Raw genomic sequence first — 25,000 nt, 5'->3', positions numbered from 1 at the left:
AGAGCTGACCTGACAGTGGGCAGCCCTGGCGGATCCCCCTCCCCACCTGGACTGGCCTGCTCAGGCCCCCACCCACTTTTATCAGACAGGAGGCCCCATTGTATAACATTTTTACAATTGACATAAAACTCTCCCCAAACCCAAACCCGGCAAGAACATTATACAGATACCCATGGTCCACCCTGTCAAACGCCTTCTCTTGATCAATAGAGATGACTCCAAAGTTCATATTATGTTGCCTTGACAGGTCCAACATGTCCCTTATTAAAAACAAATTGTCTGTCATTGAACGCCCAGGCACACCATATGACTGGTCCTGGTGCACCACAGACTCAAGGTGCATGTTAAGCCTGTTGGCCAGGCACTTTGCAACCAACTTGTAATCCGCTGAAAGAATCGCTACAGGTCTCCAGTTCTTGAGCTCACTGAGGTCCCCCTTCTTCGGCAGTAGAGCCAGAACTGCCCGCTGGCAGCTCAACGGCAGCTCCCCCACCTCAATGCATTCGCGCAAGACACGAAAAAGATCCTGTCCAATAGTGTCCCAGAACCCTTTGTAAAAATCCACAGGCAGACCATCTACCCCTGGGGCACAACCAGGAGTCATCTGGGAGACTGCCTTCGACAGCTCCACAAACATTAACGGAGTATCCAGTTCAGTCCTCTGTTCCTGAGAGAGATGAGGGAGATCCCTCAGTAATGTGTCCGTAGACACAGGGTCACATTGTTCAAGTTTCAAGTTTCAAGTTTCTTTAATAGTTGTCATACAGAAGTACAGAATACTTTTGTACAAAATGCTTCTTACTGTTGCGCTCCAGAGACTGTGCATGACAAGATAAGTATGAAATAAAAACATAGTAAAAATTAGAAGTAAAAAAAGAGGTCACAGTGTTCAGTTTAGACATATGTACAATGTTCGTAGACGTAGTTACCATGCAATATACAATACTGTGCAGTGTACTAATATACAATACTATATAGTGCAAGGCATAAATGGACGAGGTGCAGTTTAGGTACAATTCACAGTAGGTGTACGAGTTGTAGTGCAAATCCTTTATCAATAAATATAAAGTGTAAGTGTGTTTGTGTGATCTAAAGTGTGGAGAGTGGGTGCTGCAGTGTGTTGTTTGTTTGAGTGAGTGTGTGCGTGTGGGTGTGTGTGCTGTGTGCATTTGATGGTTGTTGCATAGTGATTATTGTTCGTTTAGCGATTATTGTTCGTTTAGCAGCCTGATGGCCTGGGGATAGAAGCTCCTTCTGAGTCTTTCTGTGCTCGCCTTAAGACTCCGGTATCGCTTGCCTGACGGCAGCAGTTCAAAGAGGCAGTTGTTCGGGTGGCTCGAGTCCTTAATAATTCTCTTAGCCTTCCCCTTGCACCGCTTGTTGTAAATGTTCTGGAGGGTGGGAAGCCCCCCTTCAATTGTGCGTTCGGCTGAACGTGTCACTCTTTGTAGTCTGCTACGGTCTTGTGCAGTGCTATTCCCAAACCAGGAGGTGATGTTGCCGGTCAGGATGCTCTCTATTGTACACGAGTAGAAGTTCCTAAGGATCTTCTGACTGACTTGGAACTTCCTTAGGCGCCTGAGGAAGTAGAGGCGTTGTCGTGCCTTCTTCACAACACTGTCAATGTGTGTGGTCCATGTCAAGTCCTCGGATATGTGGGCTCCGAGGTACTTGAAACTGTTCACTCTCTCAACCGGTGCCCTGTCGATGCTGAGGGGGCTGTAGTCCTTGACCCCTGACCTCCTGAAGTCCACAATCATCTCTTTTGTTTTGCTGACGTTCAGGGAGAGGCAGTTCTCCTGACACCACTGTGACAGGTTCTCTACCTCTTCCAGGTAGGCCCTTTCGTCGTTGGCAGAGATCAGGCCCACCACTACTGTGTCATCAGCAAATTTGATGATGGTGTTGTTGTTCCGCTGTGCTACGCAGTCATGTGTGTACAGGGAGTAGAGGAGGGGGCTCAGAACACAGCCCTGGGGGGCCCCTATGTTGAGCGTGATGGATGAGGAGGTGCAGTTGCCGGCTCTTACCACCTGGGGTCTGCCCGTCAGGAAGTCCAGGACCCACTGGCACAGGTCATAGTTCAAGCCCAGGTCCCTGAGCTTGGCTATGAGTTTGGAGGGGACTATGGTATTGAATGCTGAGCTGTAGTCGATGAACAGCATTCTCACATAGTTCCCCTGCCTCTTGTCCAGATGTGATGCTGCTGTGTGCAGCACATGGGCTATGGCGTCCTCCGTGGACCTGTTGGGGCGATATGCAAATTGCAGAGGGTCCAGGTTGATGGGGAGGGAGGAACAGATGTAGCCCTTCACTAGCTTCTCAAAGCACTTCATGGCTATGGAGGTGAGGGCTACAGGGCGGTAGTCGTTGAGGCAAGCGGGCGTAGATTTTTTGGGTACAGGGATGATGGTGGACTTCTTCAGACAGGTGGGGATGACGGCCTGTTCCAAGGACAGGTTGAAGATGTCAGTGAATACCGGGGCCAGTTGGTCGGCACAGACTTTTAGGACGCGGCCGGGGATGCCGTCCGGTCCTGCTGCCTTCCTGATATCCACTTTTTTAAAGATCCGTCTCACCTCATGCTCTGTTACCCTGAACACTGAGTCTCCATCAGCAGACCCCCCCCCCCCCATTGCCGTGGTTTATAGGCTGGTGTTGTTATTCACAGCCTCAAACCTTGCATAGAAGGAGTTGAGATCATTTGCTAAGGAGATGTCACTGTTCAGTTTGAGGGGGGTTCCTTTGTAGTCTGTCATTGTTCTGAGGCCCTGCCACATGCCTCTAGAGTCAGCCTGTTCAAACTGAAGTTCAACTTTATCCCTGTAACGCCGTTTTGCCTCTATTACTGCTCTCCTGACGTTGTATCTTGCCATCTTGTGTTCTTCCATGTTGCCTGTCACCAGCCCGGTGTTGTATGCTGATGTGCGCACTTTCAGAGCCTCACGGACGGATTTGTCTACCCAGGGCTTTTGATTTGGGTAGATATTAATTTTGGTGGAGGGGATTATTACTTCTACCTGAGTACAGACATAGTCAATCACCGTTTCGGTGTATTCGTTAATATTGGCTGTGTTATCACGGAATACACTCCATTCTGTGCTTCCCAGCACTGTTCAGCACCATACAACACAGAATAAAACCGCACAGCCTCTGCCCGCATCTCCCCGATCACAGACGTGACGTGTCCATTGGGTAGACGCGGACAGTGCATTTGTTTTTCCTCACATTTTTTCCTTTCCAGGCCAAAGAAAAAAGAACTAGGAGCATCCATCTCTCTCAGCATGGTGAACCTAGCCCTCACAAGCGCACCCCTTGCTCTGTCCTGGAGGAAAACCCCCAAGTCCCTGCGTAGCTCTGACAGATTCTCCCGTAGCCCCCCACTGTCACCCCCCACTAGCTCCACCTCCACCTGCCGTATGCTCTGCTACAGAGCCTCCAGGGCCCTCCTGTACTCAGCTGAGGAGAAAGCAGTGTACTGCTGACAGAAAAGCCTTATGTGTGCTTTGCCGGTATCCCACCATTGCCTCAGAGACTCAAACTCTCCCTCTCTCTGCCTCCACCTCTCCCAAAACTCCTGGAAACTCGAGCAAAAGGTGGCATCTTGTAAAAGCTTTACATTGAATTTCCAATATGCGGAGTGACGAGGCCCTGATGATATGGCCAGCTGTGCTATTACTGCCCTCACCACAATAATCAGTGACCTCAGACTAAACTCTGACGAGAATAAGATCTCCATCCTTATCCTGTTAGATCTCAGTGCAGCATTTGATACAATCGATCACGATATTCTAATCGATCGTCTTGAAAACCATGTCGGTTTCTCAGAACATGTGCTCGGCTGGTTTAAAACATACATCAGAGGGAGGAAATTCTATGTTAAACTAGGAGATCACATGTCTGATATATACGACAACAACTATGGAGTTGCACAAGGGAGTTGCTTAGGTCCTTTACTCTTCTCCCTTTACATGTTACCGCTGGGTGATATCATCAGAGAACATAATGTAGATTTCCATAGCTATGCGGATGATACACAACTGTACATATCTGCTGAACCAAATGCTACAGCGATTAGCTCCATTACAGACTGCTTACTGGCAATAAATAAATGGATGAGTAAGAACTTCCTGAAACTAAACGAGAACAAAACTGAAATTCTAATTATCGGCTCCAAAACTAGAAAAGAAACATTAATAAAGAACCTGGGAGGACTAACCCCTTGGATCAAATCTGAGGTCACTAGTCTTGGGGTTATCATAGATTCAGAACTGAACTTCAATTCTCATATTAGCAAAGTGACGAAAACATCGTTCTTCCATCTCAGAAATATAGCAAAAGTACGACCATTTATTAATCAGAACGATGCTGAGAAGCTAATTCATGCATTCATATCTAGCCGGTTAGACTACTGTAATGCACTTTTCACAGGTCTCCCTAAGAAAACCACAGAGAGGCTTCAGCTAATCCAAAACTCTGCAGCCCGACTGCTAACTAGAACCAAAAGGAGAGAGCACATTAGTCCAGTCGTAGCTGCTTTACACTGGCTTCCTGTAACATTTAGAATTGACTTTAAGGTCCTTCTCCTTACATACAAAGCTCTAAATGGACAGGGACCTAGCTACATCGCCAACACTCTAATAAATTACACACCAGCAAGAACACTGCGATCATCAGCTGCTGGACTACTAGAGGCTCCCAGAAGCAGTCAAAAGAGGATCGGTAATGCAGCCTTTATCAACTATGCCCCAAAACTATGGAACAAACTACCCCAAAACATCAGGGAAGCCAACTCGCTAGACATCTTTAAAAGACAGCTTAAAACCTATCTCTTTGCTCAGGCATTTCACTGATAGATATCTGCTACCACCTAGTGGCAAGAGGAAACATCAGGGATATCCTGACACAACTTGTATTTACCTGCACTATTCTTACCCTGCCTACTCTTATACACTGCCTATCAAATTCATGTGTCGGTTATTGCACTTTTTACTTCTTACTGATGACTATTTTTAAACTGAATCATTTTAAACTATTTTTATTATTTGCTAGATCCAAATGTGAAACACTGTGATTATTTGTTCATGCAATAGGTCCCACTATTTAGTATGGGTTCGTGTCCCTGTGATCTAATATCACTAAAGTTACAGTGTGGGTTCGAGTCCCTGTGATCTAGTATCACTAAAGTTACAGTGTGGGTTCGAGTCCCTGTGATCTAGTATCACTAAAGTTACAGTGTGGGTTCGAGTCCCTGTGATCTAGTATCACTAAAGTTACAGTGTGGGTTCGAGTCCCTGTGATCTAGTATCACTAAAGTTACAGTGTGGTTCGAGTCCCTGTGATCTAGTATCACTAAAGTTACAGTGTGGGTTCGAGTCCCTGTGATCTAGTATCACTAAAGTTACAGTGTGGGTTCGAGTCCCTGTGATCTAGTATCACTAAAGTTACAGTGTGGGTTCGAGTCCCTGTGATCTAGTATCACTAAAGTTACAGTGTGGGTTCGTGTCCCTGTGATCTAATATCACTAAAGTTACAGTTGGGAATTACAGGAGTATTACTGAATAGAGAGCCTATTAGGATGCTAGATCCAAATGTGAAACACTGTGATTTGCCATATCTTGCTATGCTCGCTCATGCCTGTATTTTTTATGTCTGTTCTATTTTTTTTTTTTTTTTTTACTATTTTTAAACTGAATCATTTTAAACTATTTTTACTATTTGTGTTACTGAAAACTGTAAGCGGAGAGCCTATTGGGATGCTAGATCCTAATGTGAAACACTGTGATTCTACCTGTCTATCTTTTTATGCTCGCTTATGCCTGTATTTTTTACTGTTGTGAAGCACTTTGAACTGCAACCTCTGTATGAAAAGTGCTATACAAATAAAGTTATTATTATTATTATTATTATTACAAAATGATGGTCTGAGAAACTGACTGGGCAGATTTCAGCTTTCACCAGCCTATTACTCTGTTTTCTCACTCGGTCAAGCCGAGCTGCACACACCCTGTCCCCCAACACCTTGACCCACGAGAACTGTTTCCCCTGTGGATTCATCAGCCTCCATGTATCCACAAGATCACAAGTCCTAATGACATCTTTTAAAACAGCTGCAGACCCAACATGAGGTTCCCCCCCGCTTCTATCCAGGGTAGGATCTAAGGTACAGTTCCAGTCCCCCCCCCATCACTAACACTGTGTCAGGATTCATATCCGCCAGCTCCTGTCTTAACAACCCAAAAAGGGATATCCTCTCCCTTCCCATATTAAACGCATATATATTTATAAATGCAAACTCCCTGTTATTAATGGTAGCCTTGACCACAAGCAGCCTTCCTTTGTAAACCTCCTTCTGTGATGTAATATTGACCCCAAGTCCAGGAGAGAACAGGACAGCCACCCCTGCACTATTATTAGTGCCATGACTCATCACCAATCCCCCCCTCCAACTGAGTCCCCAGTCAACCTCATTACCCACATCACTATGGGTCTCTTGTACAAAAATAACACTAACATTTTTCTGTTTTGCATAATTAGAAAACAGAGAGAGAGAGAGAGAGAGAGAGAGAGAGAGAGAGAGAGAGAGAGAGAGAGAGAGAGAGAGAGAGAGAGAGAGAGAGAGAGAGAGCTTGTGTTTGTATCATCAGGTGCTGTGTCTCCTCTACCTGTCCCATGCTCGGCTGCATGCCAGGCCTCATCCCAGGGTTCCCTGGTCCCTGGTTCTCCATCTTCATGCTCTGCTGCTGCCGCGTCTGACTCAAGAACTGAGGAGAGATACCAACCATCACCACATGGAGGCACTGTGCTGTATATGATGTAGATATAATATGATGTAGATAATATATGATGTAGATAATATATGATGTAGATAATATATGATGTAGATATATATGATGTAGATATATATATGATGTAGATATAATATGATGTATAGATATATATGATGTAGATATATATGATGTATATATAATATGATGTTGATATATATGATGTAGATATATATGATGTAGATATAATATGATGTATAGATATATATGATGTAGATATATATGATGTATATATAATATGATGTAGATATATATGATGTATAGATATATATGATGTAGATAATATATGATGTAGATATAATATGATGTATAGATATATATGATGTAGATATATATGATGTAGATATAATATGATGTAGATATATATGATGTATAGATATATATGATGTAGATATATATGATGTATAGATATTGTATAGATATATATGATGTATAGATATATATGATGTAGATATATATGATGTAGATATATATGATGTATAGATATATATGATGTAGATATATATGATGTAGATATATATGATGTATAGATATGATGTATAGATATATATGATGTAGATATATATGATGTAGATATAATATGATGTAGATATATATGATGTATAGATATATATGATGTATAGATATTGTATAGATATATATGATGATATACCTGCTGCCCTGCTGCCTCTAACCTGTGACCTCTCACCTGCTGCCTCTAACCTGTGACCTCTCACCTGCTGCTCTCTAACCTGTGACCTCTCACCTGCTGCCTCTAACCTGTGACCTCTCACCTGCAGCCTCTAACCTGTGACCTCTCACCTGCTGCCTCTAACCTGTGACCTCTCACCTGCTGCCTCTAACCTGTGACCTCTCACCTGCAGCCTCTAACCTGTGACCTCTCACCTGCAGCCTCTAACCTGTGACCTCTCACCTGCAGCCTCTAACCTGTGACCTCTCACCTGCAGCCTCTAACCTGTGACCTCTCACATGCTGCTCTCTAACCTGTGACCTCTCACCTGCAGCCTCTAACCTGTGACCTCTCACCTGCAGCCTCTAACCTGTGACCTCTCACCTGCAGCCTCTAACCTGTGACCTCACCTGCTGCTCTCTAACCTGTGACCTCTCACCTGCAGCCTCTAACCTGTGACCTCTCACCTGCAGCCTCTAACCTGTGACCTCTCACCTGCAGCCTCTAACCTGTGACCTCACACCTGCTGCTCTCTAACCTGTGACCTCACCTGCTGCTCTCTAACCTGTGACCTCTCACCTGCTGCCTCTAACCTGTGACCTCTCACCTGCTGCCTCTAACCTGTGACCTCTCACCTGCTGCCTCTAACCTGTGACCTCTCACCTGCTGCCTCTAACCTGTGACCTCTCACCTGCAGCCTCTAACCTGTGACCTCTCACCTGCTGCCTCTAACCTGTGACCTCTCACCTGCAGCCTCTAACCTGTGACCTCTCACCTGCTGCCTCTAACCTGTGACCTCTCACCTGCTGCTCTCTAACCTGTGACCTCTCACCTGCTGCCTCTAACCTGTGACCTCTCACCTGCAGCCTCTAACCTGTGACCTCTCACCTGCTGCCTCTAACCTGTGACCTCTCACCTGCTGCTCTCTAACCTGTGACCTCTCACCTGCTGCCTCTAACCTGTGACCTCTCACCTGCTGCCTCTAACCTGTGACCTCTCACCTGCTGCTCTCTAACCTGTGACCTCACCTGCAGCCTCTAACTTGTGACCTCTCACCTGCTGCTCTCTAACCTGTGACCTCTCACCTGCAGCCTCTAACCTGTGACCTCTCACCAGCAGCCTCTAACCTGTGACCTCTCACCTGCTGCCTCTAACCTGTGACCTCACCTGCTGCTCTCTAACCTGTGACCTCTCACCTGCTGCTCTCTAACCTGTGACCTCTCACCTGCTGCTCTCTAACCTGTGACCTCTCACCTGCAGCCTCTAACCTGTGACCTCTCACCTGCTGCTCTCTAACCTGTGACCTCTCACCTGCTGCCTCTAACCTGTGACCTCTCACCTGCAGCCTCTAACCTGTGACCTCTCACCTGCTGCCTCTAACCTGTGACCTCTCACCTGCAGCCTCTAACCTGTGACCTCTCACCTGCTGCTCTCTAACCTGTGACCTCTCACCTGCTGCTCTCTAACCTGTGACCTCTCACCTGCTGCCTCTAACCTGTGACCTCTCACCTGCAGCCTCTAACCTGTGACCTCTCACCTGCAGCCTCTAACCTGTGACCTCTCACCTGCTGCCTCTAACCTGTGACCTCTCACCTGCTGCCTCTAACCTGTGACCTCTCACCTGCAGCCCTCTAACCTGTGACCTCTCACCTGCAGCTCTCTAACCTGTGACCTCTCACCTGCTGCCTCTAACCTGTGACCTCACCTGCTGCTCTCTAACCTGTGACCTCTCACCTGCTGCTCTCTAACCTGTGACCTCTCACCTGCAGCCTCTAACCTGTGACCTCTCACATGCTGCTCTCTAACCTGTGACCTCTCACCTGCAGCCTCTACCTGTGACCTCTCACCTGCAGCCTCTAACCTGTGACCTCTCACCTGCTGCCTCTAACCTGTGACCTCTCACCTGCAGCCTCTAACCTGTGACCTCTCACCTGCTGCCTCTAACCTGTGACCTCTCACCTGCTGCCTCTAACCTGTGACCTCTCACCTGCTGCTCTCTAACCTGTGACCTCTCACCTGCTGCTCTCTAACCTGTGACCTCTCACCTGCTGCCTCTAACCTGTGACCTCTCACCTGCTGCTCTCTAACCTGTGACCTCTCACCTGCTGCCTCTAACCTGTGACCTCTCACCTGCTGCCTCTAACCTGTGACCTCTCACCTGCTGCCTCTAACCTGTGACCTCTCTTACCTGCAGCCTCTAACCTGTGACCTCTCACCTGCTGCTCTCTAACCTGTGACCTCTCACCTGCTGCCTCTAACCTGTGACCTCTCACCTGCAGCCTCTAACCTGTGACCTCTCACCTGCTGCTCTCTAACCTGTGACCTCTCACCTGCTGCCTCTAACCTGTGACCTCTCACCTGCTGCCTCTAACCTGTGACCTCTCACCTGCAGCCTCTAACCTGTGACCTCTCACCTGCTGCTCTCTAACCTGTGACCTCTCACCTGCTGCTCTCTAACCTGTGACCTCTTACCTGCTGCTCTCTAACCTGTGACCTCTTACCTGCTGCCTCTAACCTGTGACCTCTCACCTGCTGCTCTCTAACCTGTGACCTCTCACCTGCAGCCTCTAACCTGTGACCTCTCTTACCTGTAGCCTCTAACCTGTGACCTCACCTGCTGCCTCTAACCTGTGACCTCTCACCTGCTGCTCTCTAACCTGTGACCTCTCACCTGCTGCCTCTAACCTGTGACCTCTCACCTGCTGCCTCTAACCTGTGACCTCTCACCTGCTGCCTCTAACCTGTGACCTCTCACCTGCTGCTCTCTAACCTGTGACCTCTTACCTGCTGCCTCTAACCTGTGACCTCTCACCTGCTGCTCTCTAACCTGTGACCTCTCACCTGCAGCCTCTAACCTGTGACCTCTCTTACTGCAGCCTCTAACCTGTGACCTCTCACCTGCTGCCTCTAACCTGTGACCTCTCACCTGCTGCTCTCTAACCTGTGACCTCTCACCTGCAGCCTCTAACCTGTGACCTCTCACCTGCTGCTCTCTAACCTGTGACCTCTCACCTGCTGCCTCTAACCTGTGACCTCTCACCTGCTGCCTCTAACCTGTGACCTCTCACCTGCTGCCTCTAACCTGTGACCTCTCACCTGCTGCTCTCTAACCTGTGACCTCTTACCTGCTGCCTCTAACCTGTGACCTCTCACCTGCTGCTCTCTAACCTGTGACCTCTCACCTGCAGCCTCTAACCTGTGACCTCTCTTACCTGCAGCCTCTAACCTGTGACCTCTCACCTGCTGCCTCTAACCTGTGACCTCTCACCTGCTGCTCTCTAACCTGTGACCTCTCACCTGCAGCCTCTAACCTGTGACCTCTCACCTGCTCCTCTAACCTGTGACCTCACCTGCTGCCCTCTAACCTGTGACCTCTCTTACCTGCTGCTCTCTAACCTGTGACCTCTCTTACCTGCTGGCCCTGGAGCCTCTGCTGCAGTTGCAGCCTCATGGGCTTGGTGGCGCTGCTCATCATGCGAGGCCTCATCATGGAGGCGCGGGGGGGGTGACCCATCATGCCGGGGAAGCTGCCCCCCCCAGCATGAAGCCCCCTGCTGAGGCCCCCCTGCATGGGGCCCCCCCCGTAGGCCATGGAGGGGGGGCCGGGGTAGCCCCCGCCATACAGGGCCTTCTGCTCCAGAGAGAGGGAGGGGTCCTGTCCAGGGAAGGACTCCAGCTGGTGCTCTGATACCTGGCTCTGAGGGGGGGGGGGGGGGGGGGGAGAGGGGGAGGGGGGATAGAGGGGGGGGGAGAGAGAGGGAGAGAGGGAGGGAGGGAGGTAGAAGGAGACAGAGAGAGAGGGGGGTGGGGTAGAGAGAGAGAGTGCGGGAGAAAGAGAGGGGGAGGGGGGAGGGAGAGGGAGATAGAGAGAGGGAGTGAGAGAGGGAGAGAGAGGTAGAGTGAGAGAGAGGGGGGGTAGAGAGAGAGCGCGGGAGAGAGAGAGGGGGAGAGAGAGAGAGGAGAGAGCAGGAAGAGTGTGTGAGATCTCATCACTATCTCACCCCTATCTGTCTACATCACTCACATCTGCAGACAGCACCCATAGAAGTTTGGTCTTACTCTCCTGTATAAATACTTAGATCCAGGCTGGTGTGTTCACTGCTCCGCACTCCAACACTGAACCCACCAGTGTCTCTCTACCTGGCTGACCAGGTCCTGATGAACCAGTGTCTCTCTACCTGGCTGACCAGGTCCTGATGAACCAGTCTCTCTCTACCTGGCTGACCAGGTCCTGATGAACCAGTGTCTCTCTACCTGGCTGACCAGGTCCTGATGAACCAGTGTCTCTCTCTACCTGGCTGACCAGGTCTTGATGAACCAGTGTCTCTCTACCTGGCTGACCAGGTCCTGATGAACCAGTGTCTCTCTACCTGGCTGACCAGGTCCTGATGAACCAGTGTCTCTCTACCTGGCTGACCAGGTCCTGGATGAACCAGTGTCTCTCTACCTGGCTGACCAGGTCCTGATGAACCAGTGTCTCTCTACCTGGCTGACCAGGTCCTGATGAACCAGTGTCTCTCTCTACCTGGCTGACCAGGTCCTGATGAACCAGTGTCTCTCTACCTGGCTGACCAGGTCCTGATGAACCAGTGTCTCTCTACCTGGCTGACCAGGTCCTGGATGAACCAGTGTCTCTCTACCTGGCTGACCAGGTCCTGATGAACCAGTGTCTCTCTACCTGGCTGACCAGGTCCTGATGAACCAGTGTCTCTACCTGGCTGACCAGGTCCTGATGAACCAGTGTCTCTCTACCTGGCTGACCAGGTCCTGATGAACCAGTGTCTCTCTCTACCTGGCTGACCAGGTCCTGATGAACCAGTGTCTCTCTACCTGGCTGACCAGGTCCTGATGAACCAGTGTCTCTCTCTACCTGGCTGACCAGGTCCTGATGAACCAGTGTCTCTCTCTACCTGGCTGACCAGGTCCTGATGAACCAGTGTCTCTCTCTACCTGGCTGACCAGGTCCTGATGAACCAGTGTCTCTCTACCTGGCTGACCAGGTCCTGATGAACCAGTGTCTCTCTACCTGGCTGACCAGGTCCTGATGAACCAGTGTCTCTCTACCTGGCTGACCAGGTCCGGGATGCCCAGCGCGCGGTCGATCTCCTCCAGGGCGATGCCGTCCGTGTTGTTCAGCAGCGAGTCCAGCTGGTCCAGCAGCGCTCGCTCATCACTCTGCCCCTCGCTGGTGGTGGGAGGAGCCAGGAGCTCGTCCAGGACGTTACCAACCTGACGCCTGGAGCACACACACACACACACACACACACACACACACACACACACACACACACACACACACACACACACACACACACACACACACACACACACACACACACACACACACACACACACACACCACACACACACACACACACACACACACACCACACACCACACACACACACACACACACACACACACCACACACACACACACACACACACACACACACACACACACACACACACACACCACACACACATATACACACACACACACCACACACACACACACACACACACACACACACATATACACACATATACACACACACACACACACATATACACACACACACACACACACATATACACACACACACACAATATACACACACACACACACACACACACACACACAGAGAGAGACACACACACAGAGACACACAGATACACACACACACACACACACACAGAGAGACACACACACACACACACAGAGAGAGACACACACACACAGAGAGAGAGAGACACACACACACACAGACACACAGATACACACACACACACATACAGAGAGAGACACACACACACAGAGAGAGAGACACACACACACACAACAGACAGACACACACACACACACACACACACACACACACACACACAGAGAGAGAGAGACACACACAGAGACACACAGATACACACACACAGAGAGAGAGACACACACACACACACACAGAGAGAGACACACACACACACAGAGAGAGAGACACACACACACACACACACACACACACACACACACACACAAGAGAGACACACACACACAGAGAGAGAGAGACACACACGAGAGAGAGAGAGAGAGAGAGAGAGAGAGAGAGAGAGAGAGAGAGAGAGAGAGAGAGAGAGAGAGAGAGAGAGAGAGAGAGAGAGACACACAGAGAGAGACACACACACACAGAGACACACAGAGACACACACACACACACAGAGAGAGAGAGAGAGAGATGGAGAGAGAGAGACACACAGAGAGAGAGAGAGACACACACACACACACCACACACACACACACACACACACAGAGAGAGAGACACACACACAGAGAGAGAGAGAGAGAGAGAGACCACACACACACACACACACAGAGACACACACACACACAGAGACACACACACACAGAGAGAGAGACACACACACACACACACACACAGAGACACACACACACACAGAGACACACACACACAGAGAGAGAGACACACACACACACACACACACAGAGACACACACAGACACACACACACACTATAAGCTTCAGTACAAACTGGAACACTCAGCTCAGTGTGAGTAATTGATTAGGAGTGGATTTGGGACACTGTGGGATTTTGTGGTGGTTTACCTGTTGCCTTCCATGCCCATCACGCTGTCCTGCCAGGAGGGGGGGGCTGGGGGCCCTGGGGGGCCGGGGGGGGCTGCTGGCAGAAGGGGTTCATCCCCATGTCAGCAGAGCCACCTGGGCACACCATACCACAACAACATCCTATTCAATACTTGGTTCAGTGTTCACTGTGATCATTGTATTGTAAATGAGTTTATTGTCTAACTATTTTACTCTGCAATAAAATTCTATTCTATTTTACTCTTCTGTCATTCTGTCTATTCTATTTGACCAACTATTTTATTGCACTGCACTATTACACTATTTTGCTCTGTCTACTCTATTTTGCACTTTTATCACGGTCTATTTTAAAGTTGATCACATTGTAAACAAAGAGGTGTTAGATCCTAATCCTAACAAGAAGTCACTCCATTTGTCGTACTGTTCGCTCATAGTTCCATACATAACGTACTGTGTGGGGGTATGGGGGAACACATAAAACAAACACTAACCACATTGTCACAATGCAGAAGAAAGCCATAAGAATTGTGAATCAAGCAGATGACTTTGAACCGACAAACGCACTCTTTATTAAATCAAATACCTTAAAATTGGAAGATCTGGTCGATCTTAGCACTGCAATAATAATGTACAAAGCACATAAGCACTCACTTCCAAGTGGCATTCAGGAGTTGTTCCAGACTAGAGAGAGCCGATATAGACTTAGGGGAACTTGTGTATTCAATATAGCAAAGGCAAGGACAAATATAAAAAGTCGATGTATATCTGTTAAAGGGGCAAAACTATGGAATAACTTTGACAAAGAAGTAAAAATGTGTAGTTCGCTACATACTTTTAAGAAATTACTCAAATATAAGGTGATACATAAATACAAAACCTCATTATTATCCTAATTATATTTTATCTATAACATAACTGTATTCAAATAGTGACAAAGGGAAAAAGAAAAACACATATATATATATATTAAAAAAAAGGTTAAATAAAAATATAACATAAATAAATAGTGTATACGTTTTGTACATAGAAGCGATGAAACATTTGTAACCTTTGCTAAATGATATACTGAATTATGTTTCTTTTTTGTATTTTTTGTGTGTAAATAGTGTAATGTAAAAAGGGTAGGCAATTATAAGCCTCGGCTTCAGCCTACACCTTTTCGGTCATTTAATTTGTTCTCGTTTTTTTGAAGGTTCTACTGCTATGCTTTGTAAAAGAAGACCGAAATAAAATCATTCATTCTTTCATTCATAATGTGAAGAACGATGTGATTTAATGTTCCATTTTGATGCTCGTTTTATACTTATTTCATGTCTGCACTTTATGCTCTTGATCTCATTTTATGCCTGTCTTTCTTTGCTGCTGTGAAGCTCTCTGAGCTGCAACTCTTGTATGAAAGCTGCTATAGGAATAAAGTGTGTTAGTATTATTATTAGTAGTAGTACCGAGGACAGACACAGTGGGCAGTAGACGTAGTACCGAGGACAGACACAGGGGGCAGTAGTAGTACCGAGGACAGACACAGGGGGCAGTAGTAGTACCGAGGACAGACACAGTGGGCAGTAGACGTAGTACCGAGGACAGACACAGGGGGCAGTAGTAGTACCGAGGACAGACACAGGGGGCAGTAGACGTAGTACCGAGGACAGACACAGGGGGCAGTAGACGTAGTACCATGGACAGACACAGGGGGCAGTAGTAGTAGTAGTACCGAGGACAGACACAGGGGGCAGTAGTAGTAGTAGTAGTAGTAGTAGTAGTAGTAGTACCATGGACAGACACAGGGGGCAGTAGTAGTAGTAGTACCGAGGACAGACACAGGGGGCAGTAGTAGTAGTAGTACCGAGGACAGACACAGGGGGCAGTAGTAGTAGTAGTACCGAGGACAGACACAGGGGGCAGTAGTAGTAGTAGTACCGAGGACAGACACAGGGGGCAGTAGTAGCAGTAGTACCGAGGACAGACACAGGCAGCAGTAGTAGTAGTAGTACCGAGGACAGACACAGGGGGCAGTAGTAGTAGTAGTAGTAGTAGTAGTAGTAGTAGTACCATGGACAGACACAGGGGGCAGTAGTAGTAGTAGTAGTAGTACCGAGGACAGACACAGGGGGCAGTAGTAGTAGTAGTAGTAGTACCGAGGACAGACACAGGGGGCAGTAGTAGACGTAGTACCGAGGACAGACACAGGGGGCAGTAGTAGCAGTAGTACCGAGGACAGACACAGGGGGCAGTAGTACCATGGACAGACACAGGGGGCAGTAGGAGTAGTAGTACCGAGGACAGACACAGGGGGCAGTAGACGTAGTACCGAGCACAGACACAGGGGGCAGTAGTAGTACCGAGGACAGACACAGGGGGCAGTAGTAGTAGTAGTACCGAGGACAGACACAGGGGGCAGTAGTAGTAGTAGTACCGAGGACAGACACAGGGGGCAGTAGTAGTAGTAGTAGTAGTACCGAGGACAGACACAGGGGGCAGTAGTAGTAGTACCGAGGACAGACACAGGGGGCAGTAGTAGTAGTAGTACCGAGGACAGACACAGGGGGCAGTAGTAGTAGTAGTACCGAGGACAGACACAGGGGGCAGTAGTACACGTAGTACCGAGGACAGACACAGGGGGCAGTAGTAGTAGTAGTACCGAGGACAGACACAGGGGGCAGTAGTACACGTAGTACCGAGGACAGACACAGGGGGCAGTAGTAGTAGTAGTACCGAGGACAGACACAAGGGGCAGTAGTAGTAGTAGTACCGAGGACAGACACAGGGGGCAGTAGTAGTAGTAGTACCGAGGACAGACACAGGGGGCAGTAGTAGTAGTAGTACCGAGGACAGACACAGGGGACAGTAGTAGTAGTACCGAGGACAGACACAGGGGGCAGTAGTAGTAGTACCATGGACAGACACAGGGGGCAGTAGGAGTAGTAGTACCGAGGACAGACACAGGGGGCAGTAGTAGTAGTGGTACCGAGGACAGACACAGGGGGCAGTAGACGTAGTACCGAGGACAGACACAGGGGGCAGTAGTAGTAGTGGTACCGAGGACAGACACAGGCGGCAGTAGACGTAGTACCGAGGACAGACACAGGGGGCAGTAGACGTAGTACCGAGGACAGACACAGGGGGCAGTAGTAGTAGTAGTACCGAGGACAGACACAGGGGGCAGTAGACGTACTACAGAGGACAGACACAGGGGGCAGTAGTAGTAGTAGTACCGAGGACAGACACAGGGGGCAGTAGTAGTAGTAGTACCGAGGACAGACACAGGGGGCAGTAGACGTAGTACCGAGGACAGACACAGGGGGCAGTAGTAGTAGTAGTAGTAGTACCGAGGACAGACACAGGGGGCAGTAGTAGTAGTAGTACCGAGGACAGACACAGGGGGCAGTAGTAGTAGTAGTACCGAGGACAGACACAGGGGGCAGTAGTAGTAGTAGTACCAAGGACAGACACAGGGGGCAGTAGACGTAGTACCGAGGACAGACACAGGGGGCAGTAGACGTAGTACCGAGGACAGACACAGGGGGCAGTAGTAGTAGTAGTACCGAGGACAGACACAGGCAGCAGTAGTAGACGTACTACCGAGGACAGACACAGGGGGCAGTAGTAGTAGTAGTAGTACCGAGGACAGACACAGGGGGCAGTAGTAGTAGTAGTACCGAGGACAGACACAGGGGGCAGTAGACGTAGTACCGAGGACAGACACAGGGGGCAGTAGTAGTAGTAGTAGTAGTACCGAGGACAGACACAGGGGGCAGTAGTAGTAGTAGTACCGAGGACAGACACAGGGGGCAGTAGTAGTAGTAGTAGTAGTACCATGGACAGACACAGGGGGCAGTAGTAGTAGTAGTACCGAGGACAGACACAGGGGGCAGTAGTAGTAGTAGTACAGAGGACAGACACAGGGGGCAGTAGTAGTAGTAGTACCGAGGACAGACACAGGGGACAGTAGTAGTAGTAGTACCGAGGACAGACACAGGGGGCAGTAGTAGTAGTACCGAGGACAGACACAGGGGGCAGTAGACGTACTACCGAGGACAGACACAGGGGGCAGTAGACGTACTACAGAGGACAGACACAGGGGGCAGTAGTAGTAGTAGTACCGAGGACAGACACAGGGGGCAGTAGTAGTAGTAGTACCGAGGACAGACACAGGGGGCAGTAGACGTAGTACCGAGGACAGACACAGGGGGCAGTAGACGTAGTAGTACCGAGGACAGACACAGGGGGCAGTAGTAGTAGTAGTACCGAGGACAGACACAGGGGGCAGTAGTAGTAGTAGTACCGAGGACAGACACAGGGGGCAGTAGACGTAGTACCGAGGACAGACACAGGGGGCAGTAGACGTACCCATGTCCATAAGCTGCTGCTGGAGCATGGACCGGGCCCCCGGCAGGCTGTTGGAGCGGCCCAGCATGGGGCCTCCCATCATGGCCTTGTTGTAGTCCAGGCCGGGGCGCACCATGGAGGAGGGGTGTCCCGCAGAGCCCACGGGGCTGGCGCCGGAGCGAGGCATGCCCCAGTCCCCTGAGCCCCCCATGGGCGACCGCTGAGGAACCATGCCCCTGTTCACTGGTCCTGGGGAGACACGACAGATGTGCCGGGGCAATTAATGTGATAGTGGGCGTGGCCCGATGTGCCCGGGTCAATTAATGTGATAGTGGGCGTGGCCCGATGTGCCAGGGCAATTACTGTGATAGTGGGCGTGGCCCGATGTGCCAGGGCAATTACTGTGATAGTGGGCGTGGCCCGATGTCGGGGGCAATTACTGTGATAGTGGGCGTGGCCCGATGTGCCAGGGCAATTACTGTGATAGTGGGCGTGGCCCGATGTGCCAGGGCAATTACTGTGATAGTGGGCGTGGCCTGATGTGCCCGGGTCAATTACTGTGATAGTGGGCGTGGCCCGATGTCGGGGGCAATTAATGTGATAGTGGGCGTGGCCCGATGTCGGGGGCAATTAATGTGATAGTGGGCGTGGCCCGATGTCGGGGGCAATTAATGTGATAGTGGGCGTGGCCCGATGTCGGGGGCAATTAATGTGATAGTGGGTGTGGCCTGATGTGCCCGATTCAATTAATGTGATAGTGGGCGTGGCCCGATGTGCCCGGGTCAATTAATGTGATAGTGGGCGTGGCCCGATGTGCCCGGGTCAATTACTGTGATAGTGGGCGTGGCCCGATGTGCCCGGGTCAATTACTGTGATAGTGGGCGTGGCCCGATGTCGGGGGCAATTACTGTGATAGTGGGCGTGGCCCGATGTCGGGGCAATTACTGTGATAGTGGGCGTGGCCCGATGTGCCCGGGTCAATTAATGTGATAGTGGGCGTGGCCCGATGTGCGCGGGTCAATTAATGTGATAGTGGGCGTGGCCCGATGTGCCCGGGTCAATTACTGTGATAGTGGGCGTGGCCCGATGTGCCCGGGTCAATTAATGTGATAGTGGGCGTGGCCCGATGTGCGCGGGTCAATTAATGTGATAGTGGGCGTGACCCGATGTGCCGGGACAATTAATGTGATAGTGGGCGTGGCCCGATGTGCCCGGGTCAATGAATGTGATAGTGGGCGTGGCCCGATGTCGGGGGCAATTAATGTGATAGTGGGCGTGGCCTGATGTCGGGGGCAATTACTGTGATAGTGGGCGTGGCCCGATGTGCCCGGGTCAATTAATGTGATAGTGGGCGTGGCCCGATGTGCGCGGGTCAATTAATGTGATAGTGGGCGTGACCCGATGTGCCGGGACAATTACTGTGATAGTGGGCGTGGCCCGATGTCGGGGGCAATTACTGTGATAGTGGGCGTGGCCCGATGTGCCCGGGTCAATTAATGTGATAGTGGGCGTGGCCCGATGTCGGGGGCAATTACTGTGATAGTGGGCGTGGCCCGATGTGCCAGGGCAATTACTGTGATAGTGGGCGTGGCCCGATGTTCCCGGGTCAATTACTGTGATAGTGGGCGTGGCCCGATGTGCGCGGGTCAATTAATGTGATAGTGGGCGTGACCCGATGTGCCCGGGTCAATGAATGTGATAGTGGGCGTGGCCCGATGTGCCGGGACAATTAATGTGATAGTGGGCGTGGCCCGATGTGCGCGGGTCAATTAATGTGATAGTGGGCGTGGCCCGATGTGCCGGGACAATTAATGTGATAGTCGGCGTGGCCCGATGTGCCAGGGCAATTACTGTGATAGTGGGCGTGGCCCGATGTGCCCGGGTCAATTACTGTGATAGTGGGCGTGGCCCGATGTCGGGGGCAATTACTGTGATAGTGGGCGTGGCCCGATGTCGGGGGCAATTAATGTGATAGTGGGCGTGGCCTGATGTCGGGGGCAATTACTGTGATAGTGGGCGTGGCCCGATGTCGGGGGCAATTACTGTGATAGTGGGCGTGGCCCGATGTCGGGGGCAATTACTGTGATAGTGGGCGTGGCCCGATGTGCCAGGGCAATTACTGTGATAGTGGGCGTGGCCCGATGTGCCAGGGCAATTACTGTGATAGTGGGCGTGGCCCGATGTTCCCGGGTCAATTACTGTGATAGTGGGCGTGGCCCGATGTGCCAGGGCAATTACTGTGATAGTGGGCGTGGCCCGATGTGCCAGGGCAATTACTGTGATAGTGGGCGTGGCCCGATGTGCCCGGGACAATTAATGTGATAGTGGGCGTGGCCCGATGTGCGCGGGTCAATTAATGTGATAGTGGGCGTGACCCGATGTGCCGGGACAATTAATGTGATAGTGGGCGTGGCCCGATGTGCCAGGGCAATTACTGTGATAGTGGGCGTGGCCCGATGTGCCGGGACAATTAATGTGATAGTGGGCGTGGCCCGATGTGCCGGGACAATTAATGTGATAGTGGGCGTGGCCCGATGTGCCCGGGTCAATTACTGTGATAGTGGGCGTGGCCCGATGTGCCCGGGTCAATGAATGTGATAGTGGGCGTGGCCCGATGTCGGGGGCAATTAATGTGATAGTGGGCGTGGCCTGATGTCGGGGGCAATTACTGTGATAGTGGGCGTGGCCCGATGTGCCCGGGTCAATTACTGTGATAGTGGGCGTGGCCCGATGTGCCAGGGCAATTACTGTGATAGTGGGCGTGGCCCGATGTGCCAGGGCAATTACTGTGATAGTGGGCGTGGCCCGATGTGCCAGGGCAATTACTGTGATAGTGGGCGTGGCCCGATGTGCCAGGGCAATTACTGTGATAGTGGGCGTGGCCCGATGTGCCAGGGCAATTACTGTGATAGTGGGCGTGGCCTGATGTGCCCAGGTCAATTACTGTGATAGTGGGCGTGGCCCGATGTGCCAGGGCAATTACTGTGATAGTGGGCGTGGCCTGATGTGCCCAGGTCAATTACTGTGATAGTGGGCGTGGCCCGATGTGCCAGGGCAATTAATGTGATAGTGGGCGTGGCCCAATGTCGGGGGCAATTAATGCGATAGTGGGCGTGGCCCGATGTCGGGGGCAATTAATGTGATAGTGGGTGTGGCCTGATGTGCCCGGGTCAATTAATGTGATAGTGGGTGTGGCCTGATGTGCCCGGGTCAATTAATGTGATAGTGGGTGTGGCCCGATGTGCCCGGGTCAATTAATGTGATAGTGGGCGTGGCCCGATGTGCCCGGGTCAATTAATGTGATAGTGGGCGTGGCCCGATGTGCCCGGGTCAATTACTGTGATAGTGGGTGTGGCCCGATGTCGGGGGCAATTACTGTGATAGTGGGCGTGGCCCGATGTGCCAGGGCAATTACTGTGATAGTGGGCGTGGCCCGATGTGCCAGGGCAATTACTGTGATAGTGGGCGTGGCCTGATGTGCCCGGGTCAATTACTGTGATAGTGGGCGTGGCCCGATGTCGGGGGCAATTAATGTGATAGTGGGCGTGGCCCGATGTCGGGGGCAATTAATGTGATAGTGGGCGTGGCCCGATGTCGGGGGCAATTAATGTGATAGTGGGCGTGGCCCGATGTGCCCGGGTCAATTAATGTGATAGTGGGCGTGGCCCGATGTGCCCGGGTCAATTAATGTGATAGTGGGCGTGGCCCGATGTCGGGGGCAATTACTGTGATAGTGGGCGTGGCCCGATGTGCCAGGGCAATTACTGTGATAGTGGGCGTGGCCCGATGTGCCAGGGCAATTACTGTGATAGTGGGCGTGGCCTGATGTGCCCAGGACAATTACTGTGATAGTGGGCGTGGCCCGATGTCGGGGGCAATTAATGTGATAGTGGGCGTGGCCCGATGTCGGGGGCAATTAATGTGATAGTGGGCGTGACCCGATGTGCCCGGGTCAATTAATGTGATAGTGGCCGTGGTCCGATGTGCCCGGGTCAATTAATGTGATAGTGGGCGTGGCCCGATGTCGGGGGCAATTAATGTGATAGTGGGCGTGGCCCGATGTCGGGGGCAATTAATGTGATAGTGGGCGTGGCCCGATGTCGGGGGCAATTAATGTGATAGTGGGCGTGGCCCGATGTCGGGGGCAATTAATGTGATAGTGGGCGTGGCCCGATGTGCCCGGGTCAATTAATGTGATAGTGGGCGTGGCCCGATGTGCCCGGGTCAATTAATGTGATAGTGGGCGTGGCCCGATGTGCCGGGACAATTAATGTGATAGAGAGAGAGAGAGAAGAGAGATAGAGAGGTAGAGAAAGGAGAGGGAGAGGTAGAGAAAAGAGAGAGAGAGGTAGAGAAAGGAGAGAGAGAGGAGAGAGAGAGAGGTAGAGAAAGGAGAGAGAGAGAGGTAGAGAAAGGAGAGGGAGAGAGCGAGAGATAGAGAGGAGAGAGAGCCAGAGAGAAGAGAGTGAGAGAGAGGTAGAGATGAGAGAGAGAGAGGTAGGGGAGAGAGATATAGAGAGGTAGAGATGAGAGAGACAGGTAGGGGAGAGAGATATAGAGAGGTAGAGAAGAGCGAGAGATACATAGAGACACACAGAGAGAGAGGTAGAGAGAGACAGAGAGGAGAGAGAGGAGAGAGACAGAGGTAGAGAGAGGTAGAGAGAGAGAGAGGAGAGAGAGAGAGGTAGAGAGAGGTAGAGAGAGAGAGAGGTGAACGTAAACATGAAGAAGACTAAAGTCATGATCTTTCAAAGGAGACACGAGTCTCAGAGTTCACATAATACATTTAAATTAGGCACACACATATTAGAAAACACAAAAAGCTACCCATATTTGGGATTGAAAATAAATCATAATGGAAACTTCAATATGGCTGTGAATGAATTGAAGGAGAAGGGAAGAAGGGCTTTTTATGCCATCAAAAGGAAAATTCCAATTGACATCCCAATTAGGACCTGGCTCAAAATTCTAAATTCCGTAATAAATCCAATAATATTATATGGCAGTGAAGTGTGGGGTCCATTAACTAACCAAGATTTCCCAAAATGGGAAAAACACCCATTAGAAGTACTGCATGCAGAATTGTGCAAAAACCTACTTAAGGTCCACAGACACACTGCCAATAATGCATGCAGGGCAGAACTCGGCCAATACCCCCTAATCATTCAAATTCAAAAGCGAGCCATAACATTTTACACACACCTCCAATCAAGTGACCCCCACTCCTACCACTACAAAGCCCTTCAGAGCCAAGAGATGAACCCAGATAAGAGTCCCCTCTGCCAGCTAGTCAGAAATCTCTGCCCACAAATGCCTCAGGACAGATACCAAAAAATCTGGCCCAACCAAATAACCTCAAAACAAAAAGAAAACTATATAGAATATTGGAACAAATCAACCAAATCTCAAAGTAAATTAGAATTCTATTTGACCCTAAACAGAGAGTACACGGTGGCAGAATACCTGACTACTGTGAATGATATAAAATTAAGAAAGACATTGACACGGTACAGACTGAGTGGACATAGTCTAGCCATAGAAACAGGCCGTCACAGGCAGAACTGGCTGCCCAGAGAGGCCAGGCTGTGTTCACTTTGTCATCAGGGGGATGTTGAGACAGAACCTCACTTCCTACTATACTGTGAAAAATACAAGGATTTAAGAGAAGTTTTCTTTTATAAAATAAATAAAATTTATCCACAGTTTATCCATCTCCCTGATAATCAAAAGCTGTTATATATATGTGGGGAGAAAAGTCAGTGTACAGTATTAGCTGCAAAATATGTAGATGGTTGTCATACAATAAGAGAACAAGCCCTGTAAATACATGTATCTGGGTGGCTACATCTGTAAAATGACTACCCGATGGAATGTTTATTTTGTAATTTAATATGTTTCTGTTGATTGTTTTACTTATTGCTAATATTATGGTATGTTTTATTGCTTAATAATATATATGTTATTGTTTGTATGTTGGACTTGCTTTGGCAATAAGTATGTTGATATTTCATGCCAATAAAGCCTATTTGAATTGAATTGAATTGAGAGGAGAGAGACAGGTAGAGAGAGAGACAGAGGTAGAGGAGAGAGAGAGAGGTAGAGAAGAGAGGAGAGAGAGAGAGAGAGAGATAGAGAGAGAGGTAGAGAAGAGAGGAGAGAGAGAGAGAGAGGTAGATAAGAGAGAGAGAGAGAGAGAGAGAGAGAGAGAGAGAGAGAGAGAGAGAGAGAGAGAGAGAGAGAGAGATAGAGAGGTAGAGAAAGGAGAGGGAGAGGTAGAGAAAAGAGAGAGAGAGGTAGAGAAAGGAGAGAGAGAGGAGAGAGAGAGAGGTAGAGAAAGGAGAGAGAGAGAGGTAGATAAAGGAGAGAGAGAGAGCGAGAGAGAGAGAGGAGAGAGATAGAGAGGAGAGAGAGCCAGAGAGAAGAGAGTGAGAGAGAGAGAGAGAGAGAGAGAGAGAGAGAGGTAGGGGAGAGAGATATAGAGAGGTAGAGATTAGAGAGACAGGTAGGGGAGAGAGATATAGAGAGGTAGAGAAGAGCGAGAGATACATAGAGACACACA

General features: G+C 49.9%; 1 protein-coding gene across 1 annotated transcript in view; it reads right to left on the bottom strand.

Annotated features, from left to right (window-relative positions):
• Nucleotides 1-25,000, bottom strand: part of LOC311244226 (nuclear receptor coactivator 3-like) — a gene marked incomplete at its 5' end in the record, with an annotated part of 127,395 nt that overhangs the window by 11,740 nt on the left and 90,655 nt on the right. The window contains 6 exon segments of the mRNA XM_084333632.1: nt 6,666-6,764; nt 10,910-11,194; nt 12,562-12,733; nt 14,116-14,168; nt 14,171-14,229; nt 18,463-18,690. Coding sequence (XP_084189758.1) covers nt 6,666-6,764; nt 10,910-11,194; nt 12,562-12,733; nt 14,116-14,168; nt 14,171-14,229; nt 18,463-18,690 — 896 coding nt within the window.

Source organism: Notolepis coatsorum (assembly GCF_963971535.1).
Source record: "Notolepis coatsorum genome assembly, chromosome: 17".
Classification (NCBI taxonomy): Eukaryota; Metazoa; Chordata; class Actinopteri; order Aulopiformes; family Paralepididae; genus Notolepis; species Notolepis coatsorum.
Note: the sequence above shows the minus strand (reverse complement) of the source record. Positions and strands in the feature narration are given on the sequence as shown.